Below are 14913 nucleotides of genomic sequence, written 5' to 3'. Positions count from 1 at the left end.
AAAAATATAATTGGTTGCTTAAAACGTTTACACAGTAAGGTATCCGTTAAATGTGTCCAAAAATGTGGAAAAGCAACTCAGGTTTTGTTAGCTGTTTGAGAAATTTTGTTCTCGCCCACTACGTTGCTCACATCCTGTGCATCTCCTGTGGGCTAAGCCCCCCTTGTCCTTAAAACCTAGTGACGCCCCTGGCATGTAGAATGTGCTGCTGACGTACTGAGCAGGAGGGAGCAGGAGAGCGTCTCTGGAACAGGACAAACCCTAATTGGTGAGTACAGCATTCTGGCTGCCTTCACAGTGAAAGCTGCTGCCGTCCAGCCCCGTTCTGACAGGCTGTACGGGTCGTGTAACGGCGTCATGATCCAGGGCGAAGGGGGCTTTACAAACCAGAGCTCGACAAAATCTGTGTATTCACTGAAATCAGTGCAGCTGACTCAGAGACGTGATCTCGTACAGGTGACTGAACGTGTCGGTGGTAAAGTGGTTGAGCCGTCTGTGAGGAAGTGGTCACTCAGGACACGCTTTACTGCCGGGTGTCAACACGGCGAGAATGCCCTGAGTCTGGAGTCAATTATTTATTCTCTGCTGTTTTTTGTTCTTAACATTTAATCACTGCATCTGAAGGAAGGAGGATAAACAGGATAAACAGGAAGTGGAATGCAGGTTACCTGAAAAAGCAAGCTGCAAGTGAGGAGGTAGGGCAGCCTGCGACCCTGACTGGAGGCTCTTATACAGATCTGCGGAGAGACGGAGGGAAGGGAGGACAGATGAGAGGAACGACTGGAACAACCGCCACAATCAGGGGAAAAGACCAAAACACATTAAAACGAGCAACGAGAGAAAGTGTTGGATCAAAGCTGAGAGCTGTAAAGACTTCAGACGGCTGCAGAAGGAAGGATACAGAATAATGTCAACACATCTCTTTTTTTAAAACATTCAGATCCCTACATTGGGCTTAAACAACTTTAATTATTCTCATATTGCCATAAAAATGTCATATAAGTTTTAAAAAGGCCAACGCTGTGCTGTAAATGTGACCATTTCCAAAACAGCCCAGGCTGGGTTTATTCATCTACTTGTTCAATCAATCAAGTTGTGCCGAGCTTTGTTGCATGTTTTTCCACAGAAATGAAAATAAAAATGAAAGCAAAATTTGTTCCTAGTTCCACTGTAACAAAATGCAACATACCCAGGCCGATCCGTGAAACTTGTTAAAAGTGCTCGTTAGGTGACTGTAATTAATACAAAACTGCAAACTATACATTAGGAAAATTACAAATAATCTACATGTGTGTTTATTAGGTTAGATTTGGTTATTTATCAACCAAACCTAACAAAAACAGATCATTTTAAATAACTAGAACAATAAATAAAACATTTTGTAGCACTGCAGTTATATGAACAACACTGAATTAAGATTTGTTTGGACACTTCTTTGTTTTTATCTGATACCAAACATAAGAACTTCCTGTCAGAAGTCATGCCTCTGCTGTTTTAATTAAATAAAACTTTATGAAGAAGCAGAGAAAAGAACCACATTTAAGTTTGGATTTTACGATTTCTTCACAAGCCAAAAATAAAAAGTTATATAGAGTGTAAAAATAAATAAACATGGGGAAACAAATATAACTATACCTACTGAACTAAAACTTGTTTTATGATTACTTTCATTTTACCCGTCAAAACAAGAACTTAAATGGTATTTAAGTATTTTTCTTTCCCGTCGTTCAGCTGTGGGGACACTCACCCATTAGGTCACTCTGTGCTAGCGGGTATCCTGAGTTGGAGCTGGGAGCTGAGCCCAATCCAGCTGCGCCCGGGGCTCCAGGAGCGCTGAAGTTGAGCAACGAGGGGAACTGAAAGGGTAGCGAGACGGGCACCAGACCTCCTAACATCCCGAAGCCCAGGGGGAGAGCGGAGTGGTTGCTCAGGAGGGTGGAGCCTGCGTTTGACACCTGAAAAGTCAAGAAAAACAAAGTTAGGAAATTTCTTTCATTTAAAAAACAACATCTTTAGGTTCGTATGAACACCCACCTGTGGGAGGTGTGATGTTGTAGCTGATGAGGTCAAAGTGCTTGAAGCTGCCCAACCATTTCCTGCCTTTGAGCCCTGATTGGCCCCGCCCACCACCCTCTGCCTCTGATTGGCTAGGACTGAAGTTGTAGAGGACGGGGGCGTTTTGTCTGCTAAAACGACTCCCTTGATGTTGGAGTTGCTGTTGATGCTACTGCTGCTTGTGGCGGGCTGAGGTTTTTGGGCGCCGGCGAAGCTGCAGCTGCCCTGCGTCTGCTTCACCTGCCCGCTGAAGGGGGCCCGAAAGGTTTTGGGGGTTTTGGGAGAGTACTGGTGCTGCTGCTGCTGGTTAGAGATCATCTGATGGGAAAGCTGGTGTGAGGGCGAGGATGAAGGGGACGGGGAGGAGGAGGGGNCTTCAGAAAAGAAACTAAAGGCTGACGAGGCAGAAAAACTAAACGTAACAAACTCCAAACCTGAGCAAAGCAGGAGGCAGGACCAGACACATGAAGCAACAACCAACCAGCAGGGAGGGGAGGAAACGACCGGGTTTTAAAGGCAGAGGGTAATTAGGGGAAGTGGGCACAGGTGAGGTGAATATGAAACCAGGAGCAGGTAGAGATGGGCGTGGCAGGTAAACAGGAAGTAGACGCTATGGGAGGTGGGGGACGGCGAGGAGGCTGCCGGGGAGGGGGGGCAGAAGGACTGCAGGCCATGGTGGGAGGCGGAGTTGGACCGGGGCTGCGATGACGAGGAGGAGGAAGGTGTGACGAGGCTGTTGGCAGCGCTGCCGTTGCTGCTGATGCTGACAGATTTGGCACTGCTCTTGGACAGACCTTGACTGGTTCCCATAGTTCCCAGTATGCCCACTGGGCTGGCAAAACCTTTCTGATGGGGGGGCAGCAAAGGGGAAGCTGTGGGGGGAGGCCGCTGCTTTGGAGGCGAAGGAGAGGGGTGAGGATGCATCTTGCCTATTACAGAGGCAGGCCTGTGCACTGTTGTTGCCATGGTAATGTGTCTCTGAGTTGGGCTTTGGCCCATGGTGCCTTTAATCTGACCATAATGACCATCTGCAGTCCTGGAGGCCAACGACACGCCTGACGAGATCACGCGGACCACGGAGGTCACAACGGGAGATGAGGAAGAGGAGGTAGAAGAGGGGAGTGCTCGTGTTGTTCCAGGCAGGTTCCCAGCTGACACAGCGACTGGGGGAGAGGCCTCCACCTTCGACAGGGAATGATGCTGAGGTGCGGATGCAATGGAGACAGACACCTGAGAGGCAGAGGGGTAATGGAGGGCGACGGGGGGAGGAGAAGAGGTGGGTATTTGCAGCGGCGGGGGCGACAGTGGGCTGTCTGCGGGGCCCAGGCCCTTCGATGCATTGCTGAGGAGGGCCAGAGCGTGAGAGATGGAGTCCAGAGAGGGAGCGGTCAAATCCTCATCCAGAGAGTCTGACAGGCAGATGGGCTCCGGGGGCGAGGAGGAGGAGGGAGGCGGGGGGCGGCTGGAGGTCAGGGCAGAGGTGGAGGTGGGCAGAGATGAGGTGGAGGTCATGTTGAGAGGTTTGTTGATCCAAACACCCTCCTGAGAAACAGGAAACGTCATTAGTAACCTAAACATCAAGAAACAGTTTTTTCCAAAGTAAAGTTTTTACTTGTCGTTTCTAAAACAATATATCCTCGTAAACACAGTACCAGTTCTAGAAATGTCTTCATCCACACAGAAACACTGAAATCGACCCAACATTTTGTAGCAACTATGTCAGGGCTGCAGGTGGCGCTGTAACGCTGCCACAGAAGGAAACGAGGCGTGGAGAATGTGGAGCACAGGTTGAGTGTGAAAAATAAACAACAAAAAACAGAGGACACCATCGAGTCTTTGGGTAAATCAGAGGTGTGGCTAAGGAATCGTGGTCTTTAAAAGACCAGAGTGTTTTGTTCATCTACATGAAAGTGAAGGGTGGGCTTTCAGGATTGTTTTCCACTCTGGACAACTTCTTAAAAAAAATTTTTTTTAACAATTTTGGGGCCTTTTCCTGTATGGGTGCTAAGCTGAAACAATAAAAGTATTCACATGCATTCTGTATTCACAAAAACAGTAACTGTGTGGACTGAGGATTATTAAGGCCACTAGCTCCACTATGGAGCGTTATAAAGAACTACAGGAGAACGCTGCGACACTCAGCCACATCATTTATACACAAGACATTCACCTCCAACATTAACGGAGGACTCCACAGCTGGAGCTCTGTGTGTTGTGGGTCTTTGGTTTAAACTTTAAAACAGAGTTTAGAACAGTGGTGTCCAATCCTGGTCCTGGAGGGCCACCATCCTGCATGTTTTACTTGTTTCTCTGCTCCAACACACCTGATTTGAATCAATGGGTGATTAACAGGCTTCTGCAGAACATGAAGAGGTGATTTAACCTCTGAATCAGCTGTGTTGGAGCAGGGAAACAAGGAAAACCTGCAGGATGGTGGCTCTCCAGGACCAGGATTGCCCACCCATGGTTTAGAAGAAGTCTCCTTTCAGAAGGAGGAGTTATAGGAGCTCATACGACAGACCGGTCGCTTTGTGCTGCACAGGTTCAAAGAGGAAACACGTCAGCAGACAGGAGTGAACGTTATGTAGCTCTGCTTCAGCAACATTCAGTTTTATTAGTGCAGATCCTGGGGTGGCGTTCAGTTTGATAGGCCAATCAATGTACATTTACGTATGAGGTAACTGCAACCCCTTACATCTATTGAGTCCCTATTGAGCCAAGAAATTCCTCTACTCTGAAGCTGGAGCTAAAAAAAGTCCCAATAAACGTGGTTATAAGGACAACAAACAACCACAGTTCAGGCAGTGCAAAAACAACAAAAAAGAACAGCAGGACTTCATCAGGTCTTTCAGCTTAGCAGTTTCATTTAGACATACATTAATACAGAAAAACTTTTTTAATAGGAAGAATTATTATAAAACTTACTATTAAGGAATTTGTGACAGCACAAAGTTCCAGCACCACTCACCTTAGCTTTGGCCTTCGGTCCAGGCACCATCCTCCTCTTCACTCTGAACAAAGAGGAATCTGTGAGTAGATGGTGCGACTTCAATAAAAAACAAATGTGTCATGATGGATGCTTACAGATTTCCAGTGAGGTGACCGTGAACGGCAAAGCTCTCCTTAAACAGAATCCTGAACAACCCGGAGACACACAGCGATACACACAACAGACAAAAAAGGAGAAATAATATCAAGAACATCTCTCGACTCAGGAGGGCACTGTGGTCATGAATGTTAGAAATACAAAGATTTAACGGCTGCAACAGAGAAGAAAGGGACATCTACGTGTTCAATATATACACAGAAACAAAAAGACAAATACTTCACTTTGTTCCAATCTAAATGCCAAGCCTGATTAATCTGTACAAATTTAAATAAAACTATTTAAGCATTATAAACTATGATGGTTTTCTCACATTTATAACTATATAAAAAACTTAAAACACAAGACAGTAAACACAGCAACAAATAAACAAACGACACTGAGCTGAAGTAGCTCTGAATTATCATAAATTTCTCATTTTATTACGTCTCTGATGGACTTCCAAGTGTTTAGTGTAAAAAATAAATTAAAAACTTTAGTATAAATATGACAGTTTTAAGTTAGGATCATCTCATGGTTAAAAAAAAATACATTTATAGCTACTTTGGTTAAACCTTTAAAATAAGGAGCGATATCATCCCAGCTGTTAGCGCTCAGAGCGCAGGTTGGGGATGACTTCAGCTACTACCACCCCTGGTTTGTGCAAACTTCTGTAAACCTGACAGAGTTGGAGCCATTTTTGTGTTTGTTAAGGTTGATTAGCTCTGGTGGCCATCTGGAATCAGGCCGACTCCAAAATGCATTCAGATGTTCGTTCAATAAAATCTGTCTGATGAGACATCATATTTTGCTAACAGGACAGACAAATGCTTTGTTTATCGCCCACCTTTGCCTTTTGGCAACGGGTCACAAACAATTTTTAAAACCAAATTTAAACCACATAACTCAAAACGAGCTACTGTAGAGCATTAATTCAGAAGGTGGTAAATATTTTTAAAATATTTTAAAATACAAACTGAATAGGCAGAACCTGTTGTTTTGTTGTGCATCTACTTTTGTTTGTGCGTTTATTTGTATTTCTTACTTTTCCTTGAGTATTTCCTGACCTGCCTCTTTATTAAAATGTACAACTAAGTAATCATAATATGTTGTTCAGTGGAGCTCAACTACTCGTTTTTGGACAGTAAAGTAACATTTATTATTCTTGCATTGTGGCAAGATGATGAGTTCCTCCAACACACTTTATCACAGTTTGTTATGTAGGTGTAGGAACCAATCTTTGCCTTTACAAGTGTTGTCTTAGCCCGTTGTAATCTTGGAAACACCAACCGTCTCAAATATGTCCAACCATCTGCTCATGTAACAAAGACGTATTGTGCTTTTAAATATAAAACTTACACAAAAAAAGACTAAAACTAAATCAAACTGGAAGCATGTAGCTAATGGTTTAGTACTATTTAAACACACTTTCCAGAACTAGTTATTCTGAAAGTGATATTTAGTCAATTTAAGTTTATGATGCAATGTAAATTATCACGTTTACAAATCATCTGCAATTTTGAGAAACACTGTTATAGACTTTGTGTGTAAATATTTAAACTGAAAACATACATATATAACAATGTTAACGTGGTTTTAATAAACAAGTAGAATTCAGCCTAAATCTTGCAATACTTTTGTTCATTTCCACAAAAAAATAAAAGTATCAATCTGTGGCAAAATGAATGTTTGACTCCAAGAAATGTAGTGAGACTAAATTTACTTCAACTGCAGGTTAATACTTTTGTACCGTTGATTAAATGACGCCCAAAGTAAAATAATTTTGAGATCTTTCTGGGTGGAGTTTACATGTTCTCCCTGTGCATACACTCCAGTTTCCTCCCACAGACCAAAAACATTCATCTTAGGTTCATTGGTAACTCTTAAATTGTCCCTAGGTGTGAGTGAGAGTGTGGATGGTTGTTTGTCTCTAAATGTCCCTGTGATGGACTTAAACTCTGTCCAGGGTGTCCCCCCCCACTCACACACAGTGACTGCAGGAGATCGACACCAGCTCCCCGTGACCTTGCACTAAAAAGCAGGTAAAGAAAATGGATGGATAACCGTTCTGCTAGCAAGTTTCATTGATTCTCACAGAGCGTCACTAGAATGTTCCACAGCTGGAGGATGATTTTATGTCAAGGCCACAGAACAAGAAGGACACAGAAGGACACACGCACCTGGTCTGCATCCAGCCTTTGGGCCACAGTGGTTTGACCTCATTCTCTAAGAAGGCCTTGAGGTACTCCTCCACAGACAGAGAGCACTGCTTCTCCATCTCATAGCAGCTCAGCTTCACTCGCACCAGGTTACACAGCAGGTTCCTGCACAAACGCACTTCGTTCAGTTTCATCTAACTTAGGCTGCTTGTACGAAACAAACAAAGACTGAGGCCGTCATCGTGCCTCAGAAAGACACAAATCATTGTGACGTTGTAAAATATGTATTTGTCACTGGATGTAGACACAAATTTGTTTGTCTTTAAACAAGAAAATAATGATTTAGGGTCTATTTTGGCTTTAAAAATGTACACGGCAAAATTTTATATGAAACATATTTTTGTATTTCAGAATTTTAGCAAATGTTTCAGTCAAAAACGTAATTCTTACACATTTCTTCAGAATGTTAAAGTGCTAATCCTTAGATTTTGATATGAGGAATGAAAAACATGTAGATTAAAAAGAGACCCTTTGTTCTCTGAACAACGAATAAAGAAAATAAAACAATGATTGTATCAGATCAGAGGTGTATGATTCCTACCTGAGCTTGTCGTCCCAGAGAAACTTCTTTCGAGGACCCACCACTCTTTTCCCTGGTCTTTCTTCGTCCTCCTCTTCAGAGCCGTTCTTATCGCCCTCTTCTGTCTGCTGCCTGTAAAACACAGAACAAACACTGCAGCGAGGATTTAAACGCTCACATAAACTCTTTCAGAGCCTCTAATTCGTTTGAGAGCCGACTTGAATAAGAACAGGAACGTTAATCTGATTTCACATGAGACGTTCCTGAAATACTCTTTGTTTGTCGATGACAGCTGCAAGAATTTTATTTCTAATGTATTGTCAGTGATATTTATAGTTGTGTATGATCCATCGAGAACACCACGTCTTTGTCAGGTTAAATGTTTAGTTGTAATAAAAGAAAACTCTGTAGACGCCCGCCTGTCTAAAATTTAAAAAAGTAATCACAACCAAACCTTTAAAAGCTAATTGTGATTCTTTTTTCTAACCAAATCTGATCCGATGGTGTGGATTACAAACCAAGCAGGACCGACTCACTTTGCAGCCTTGGCCATGCAGTCCATGTTAAATCTGGCGATCTGCTCTGGCATCACGCTGCACACGGCCAACTTCAGCTTCAGCAGAGGAGCTCGCAGACGGTCGTCCTGACAGAAAGATGGAGGGACGGGCAGAGATGGACGGATAGCAAAAGGAAACAATAACAAAGGAAGGAAAAAAAAACAGACAAAGAAGTAGAAAGAGAATCAGTGGGGGAGGGGGGGGAGAGAAAAGGTGGGTAAAAAAATGAGTAAAGGATGAATAATTTTGATTCATAGTGTCAACAATGCTAATGGTGCGTGACAAAAGACATTAGGAAGCTGTTTTCAGCAGCAGTCCTTTCTGCACTCATCTGCCCAAACGGATCCATGCACAAAACTGAAGCTGTGAACGTGGATTGAAAAGAAATTGGGGGAAAAAAAAACAACATGTTTTAAAAAAACACAACAGATTCAGTTTAGGAGTTTCCTTCAGTGTCAGTAAAGATAGTATCTCACTGGGCCGTGACTGCTGGGAAATTTTAGAAATAAATGAGTAAATTCTCAGTTTCAGTCTCACTGATCAGTGAGCCAGCCATACGTATGAGCAGACGCTCTTTGAAAATCCCAGCCTAAAATTACATTTTTGCCCGCGCACATTATTTTGTTGCCCACCTCCTCCCCACACCGTACTCGCCTCACTTTGCCTCCACCTTAGCAGCCATGTCCACATGGATGATAAAGGTAGATTTGAACCAGTTTTTTTAAATAATTATTATTCATCATCAAAGTGGTTTTTAGGCCTGGACATTTGCCTCAGCTGTTTTCTGTCAGAGAGGAGAGCTTACAGAATTAAATCAATCAATCAATCAAATTTTATTTGTATAGCACATTTCAGCAGCAAGGCATTTCAAGGTGCTTTACATAATTAAAAAACAAAATAAAAATTAAACAGTGGTGGGCCGTCAGGGCCATCAAGGCCTTCTCTGCTGGCCTAACATAACCAGAAATCATCATCATAATTATGATAAAGGTTAATTTAATTTTTAATTTACTTTCCCATGATATCTAAAAGTATTCATATTCTCTTCATATCATATTATGCTCCTTCCAGTGCTGTTGTTTTTAGGTTAGAGTTTTTATCCAATCAGAATTCAGCTATCTTATGTTGCCAGGTTGTATGAAATCTGCCAGAGCCTTCAGAATCAACAATGCGGGTGTCTGTGCTGTAAGTGAACGGACAAATACGGTTGATAGACAGTTGCGACAGCCAATCAGATCATGAGTTGTGTCAGTAAGGCCCTCTATCTGGCATCACGCTGAACGTGACATTTACGCATCCTGTGATTGGATATGGATACTTAATAGTTTGAGCCACAGCAGCGCTATGCAGATCAACAGAGTCACACCAGGGACTGTTACTGGTTAAAAACTTTTTTAACCCACAATGGCCGAAGGAGAGCAACACGTTGATTATGTTGCTGATATACTGGCAAGGCTGTTTTCAAGACAAACTTTCCAAGAGAAGCTAGATCCCGTTAGAGGAGGACAGCAGACCTTCCGTCCTTTACAGGGAATTTACACATTACTTCAAACTTTATGCTTTTCCTTTTTTTCAATGATTTATGCTCATTTAAGAAAAGATGTCTGCTGGTTGAGCATTTTATCCAAAGGATAACCAGTCAGTCATGGCTTATCCACCACAGGAGCTCCACCAGTCTCTCTTTTTAAGGTAACATTGTTTTGAAACAAACGTTTGCAACAAGCTACAAGAGTTAGCATGTTAGCCAGTGAAATACATACAGCCTGCTGCATGCTCGCTGAGGCGGCTAATAACCAGCTAATTAACAAACAGCAGCTTGTCAGGCTCTCAACGTTACTTCACAGAGAGCAGAACATCAGAGAAGTACTACTGCGCTCAATAGAGTTATAAATAAACTGTAAATAAATATAAGTAAAAAAGCCAGTTGACTGGTGACAAAAAAAAGCTGATTATAAAATGGTTTAAAAGTTGTATTGAATGAAGGAAAAGCAGACATTTAAACAGAGTGACATATGTGATAATATTTAGACAGCAAAAATAATCACATTTTTGCTTTTAAATAAAAGCTAATTATTCATGTGATGCATTTGTAAACTCTTGTTTTAATACCATGATACCGCTGTATTTTTTCTCAAGGTTATCCTACCATCGGACTCTCATACCGACCCGTGCCAAGCCTGCACCATGGACAGATTTATTGTTCTGTTTGTTGTAAATAAAAGTTCAAAATGTTCATGTAGGAGCAACAGACTTTCCTCTCTTTGGCTTTTAGATAGCACAAAGCAATCAGAAAGGCTGCAGCATGAAAGATTGTTTTCTAATCATATTCGGGATCAGTAAATGTCAGGGGACTTAGCACTTCCTCCACAGATAAGCCTTGCTCACCTGGATGTTGAGGCTGAGCTTTTTGAGGCGCTTGAGGAGGGCCTCTTTGTTGCACGGTACAAATGCTTCCATGTGCGAATAGATGCCTGAGCGCACCTCGGGAGGCTGCTCCTGGACCTGCAGCTCAATACTGACAGAAAGTCAAGGCGGTTAGAAAAAAAAAAAGACAAAAAGGAAGCAGAATAAAAGACAGAGATGGGAGATTGAAGTGGTGGATGGGCGAGAACAGTGGGAAGTGGCAGAGGAATGAGAGCTGGGTGAATAGAAATGCGTAATATGTCATTACCACAGACAATAGGAGACAGAGAGAAAACAAAACACTTAAAGACAGCAGGAGTGGTGGCTGGGGAAATCGTCTGAAAATGAATGAGAAAGCCTGATAAAAGGAGGAGGAGAGTGAGTTGCAATTTGCCTGACAGTGATTTAAAAGCCGTCCTACTCACTCCAGGAGAATGTTATTCATGTCCAGGGTGAAAAATTTCTTCCTGCCCTCCTGATCAAACTGCCGCGAAGCCTGAGGAAGAAAAGGTCGAGTCAGCATACAGCACTGTTTTTTTTACAAGCACACACTTATCTGCGATGGTGAATACTTAAAAACGTGACAAATGCTTCCCAAGACTCAGAATTTAATCACAAGCCATTAAAGATGTATGGTGGAAAATGGTGCTTTGACAGGACTGCGGTTAAAAACTATACTCTGCTGTAAACAGCTGAAGCATCTTTTCTTCACCTCCTGTCTGAAACACTATTTACTGAAACTGCTGTCTCTTTAAGGCCTCTCCCTAAAGTCCAGGAGTATGTGTGTGGGCTGCTCCTGGGTGTGTTGGTGCCTTTTGTCCTGAAGCTTTACAAACAGAAGACATCTTAAGTAACAAAGATCTGCTTTGTAATGAAGTCAAGGAGTTCAAGATCTTAGGACTGTCCACTGAAATGTGTTTTCCTCTCATGCCTCTTTGCCTTTTAATTCCTTTTCCAGCTTGTGATAAATTTGGTTGTTACTGGTTTCCTCTCAGCTACTACCAACTTTAACCCAATCACATTACTTCATCATTGTTAGCTTTATGCAGGTTTGTCTGGCTTCAATAAACACCCACAATCCTTCACTCTGCATAGGTGAAATCAACAGTTTGATACATTCACGCAATCTAGTTTGAGGCCTAATGGAAGCTTCATCATGCAGCTGGGACACATCACACAGCTTAATTTGATCACAGGTTAACCTGAAAGTGACCTTATTTTAGTTAAGGTGATCAGAACATGCTGTTTAATTAGCTGTCTTTTATAATAAAGATAGTAAAGGAGTATTGCTGCCCAGTGATCTAAATATAAAAGTCTAAAAACACTTATATCTGCGAAGCCCACAGTGGGAGTAGATTTGCCATTTCACAGGAGACCAAACAAAAAAAAAAACTAAATCAGTGAAGTCAATGGATCATTTAAAACAAGTTGGAAAGGATCAGCATACATATGTATACATTGCAGACCAAATAAACAAAACAATGGTTCTCACTTCCAAGTACTTTGAGACACCAAATATGTAATTTTAGTAGCTATTGTTTTTACTACAGAGCCTGTTCAGTGGTGATGTAGAGAAGGTTTATTCTTCCACGCTGGAAGACAAAAGATCACAGTGTGTTGTGTGCTGCTATGGGAAGTGTGTATAGTATGAGCACACAGAGTTGTTTTATAGATGTTATTCTCAGGTAAACACTTTGGGACATCTAAACGCAACATTTGGAAGGCAATGAGAGGTTTTGATACATTAACACACGTGTGATTGTAGAAGAACCATACAGGACCCGTACCTATACACATCACATCACAGAGCTGCTAAAGAAATACTGTATCTCACTGGACTGTGACTAGTTAACATCTCCAGAATGTCCTGCAACTGACAAGCAATCCTGAACTTGTTCAAAAAACGTGTGTGACAAATTTTCTCTCAAAATAGTCCGAGTCATCGTGGGCATCTCCAACCCACCTCGAGAGCATTACAGACGCATTTTCACACCTGCCCTCCTCTAACAGAAAACACTCAAGGCAAATGACCAGGTACAAAGACAACATTGATGATAAATAATATAAAAAAAACTGATCCAAATCTGCCTGTTTTCATTTTAAAGTGTACACAAGCAGATTAGGTAGCTACAAAGCGAGCTTAGGTGGAGAGTTGGGCATCAAAATAATGTGCACGGCCAAGAATGCAGTTTTGCAAGCCGAGAACACAAAATAGGCTGTGATTTTCAAAAACTGGCTGCGTCAAATGCAGCCTAGCGACCTGCTTTATTCTATAAAGCATAGAATAATTCTGCAGGGTCACATGGAGCTGGTGCATGTAGGGTTGCAAGGACGTGCATATGGTAAGTGCATGGATGCAAAATAGCAATCATTTCATATTCAACTGGCTCAAAACACTGTACTCAACCTTTACTATTTCATACCCAGAGATCAAAGTGGTAAATGATTTGGTGCAGGTACGAATTGACCAGCATTTACAAATATCAAGGCCCCTGATGAGCTAATAAGCAGCAAACACAAGGATGAGTAACATACACAGTTGTATGGATGGTGCCAAACAAGACTCCTCTCCCTGTCGTGGAAAAGGTGAGTCGATTGTGTGTCTGTGTGTGGTCATACTCAAGTTGTGCTACATGTGTAATCGAACTTAAGTGTGTATTTATTTATTCATATGACCTGATCAACTCTTTTAAATTTGAGTTGTTTTCCTGAAGGTCTACAGGCTCATTATGAATTTTTAATCACTCAAGTAACCAACGTATTGTGGATAAAATGTTCACCACAAATCCTACCATCTGTAAACAGCTTCCAATTTCCTCTGTTTTCTATTTAAAATTCTGTTTAAATAGACGAGACGATGAACTAAAACCAAAACAAGCAAATAATCGATTTTCGGGCGTAACCTGACCATGATATGTTGTGAGGAATCCTCAGATCTCCATCTATAGTGGTGATACTACTTCACATGAGAAAGTGAGAACACATTTGCCTGATCATCCAAAATTTGTTTAAAAAGTCAAGTTTTATGTCACATTCTAAGCAGATTCCCAAGAAACAAAAAGTGAAGTCTGACCAACTACACAAACATCTTTGCTGATGAAATGTTATTTAAGTAAAACTCTTTTGTGATTGTTTGTTTTCTCGTTAAATATTTATCAAGTCGAGCTCCACTTGCAGTTTCAAAGGATAATGCTCAATATCACCATGTCTTTACAAGCCTGCAAGAACCACCAGCAAGGAAAAAAATAACTCAAGTCCATACCGCACTAAGAGTTTAAAATGAAAGTTAGGCAAATAAAAAAATGTTTTACGTTCATATACTGTGCCTCATTTTAAATCTGAAATTAAACCAGAAACAACAATGTTTTATTTAAATTATGCTACCAAAAGGCGAAGGTAGAGCAATAATGTTTTTGGCTGTTTTTGTGTGTTTGTTTGTTTGTCTTACAGCTCACTGAATGGATTTTTAATAAACTAACTTTCAGATAGTGATCGTCGGGTTGACATCTACAAATGATTACCGCCACCAAGCAGGTTATGGTTCCAGTAGTGTGGGTTTGTGTGAATACTTAAAAACTAATAATTAGATTTTGATTACATTTTCAGGAAATGTCGGGTTGTCACAAAAAACAAGCGATTAAATTTTGATGGTGATCCAGATCCTACAATTTTGTTTTAATGACCTTATGGTCTTGGCGGAGGTTTGCACTCTCCGAGCGCTTCTAGTTAACTTTTGGGGTTAATCAGATTTAAGATGGCTGCCACAGCAAAGTGTTCCTAAACACAACAATCAGCTGTGAATTTTACAGATGTTGAGCTAAAATTTGGTGTGTTAGTGGCTGAGCATCATCTCCAGCACATACTTTTAGCACAACACGTTGCACAACACCTTTACTTAAAACCTTACCTTTAACTATTGGAGTCAACCCTGTCTGTAGTGCTGGGCGATATAACGATACATATCATGGGGACGATAGAAAAGTGTCTATTGTGATATATTTTCTTCTATCGTCTCTATCGTTTCTGTCGTTTCTATCATAATTGTATCAATGATTCATGTAAATATTTCATAAC

The 14913-nt window shown here is 41.5% G+C and overlaps 1 protein-coding gene across 1 annotated transcript in view; it reads right to left on the bottom strand.

Moving 5' to 3' along the window:
* ubn2a (ubinuclein 2a) overlaps positions 1-14913 on the bottom strand; it is a 34144-nt gene that overhangs the window by 5359 nt on the left and 13872 nt on the right. Inside the window, 11 exon segments of the mRNA XM_017437898.3 lie at positions 669-737; positions 1748-1955; positions 2035-2429; positions 2541-3597; positions 5024-5066; positions 5140-5190; positions 7321-7464; positions 7901-8011; positions 8416-8522; positions 10822-10951; positions 11265-11335. Coding sequence (XP_017293387.1) covers positions 669-737; positions 1748-1955; positions 2035-2429; positions 2541-3597; positions 5024-5066; positions 5140-5190; positions 7321-7464; positions 7901-8011; positions 8416-8522; positions 10822-10951; positions 11265-11335 — 2386 coding nt within the window.

The sequence above is a fragment of the Kryptolebias marmoratus genome, linkage group LG3, assembly GCF_001649575.2.
Source record: "Kryptolebias marmoratus isolate JLee-2015 linkage group LG3, ASM164957v2, whole genome shotgun sequence".
Taxonomy (NCBI): domain Eukaryota; kingdom Metazoa; phylum Chordata; class Actinopteri; order Cyprinodontiformes; family Rivulidae; genus Kryptolebias; species Kryptolebias marmoratus.
This window is presented reverse-complemented; position numbering and strand designations above follow the sequence as displayed.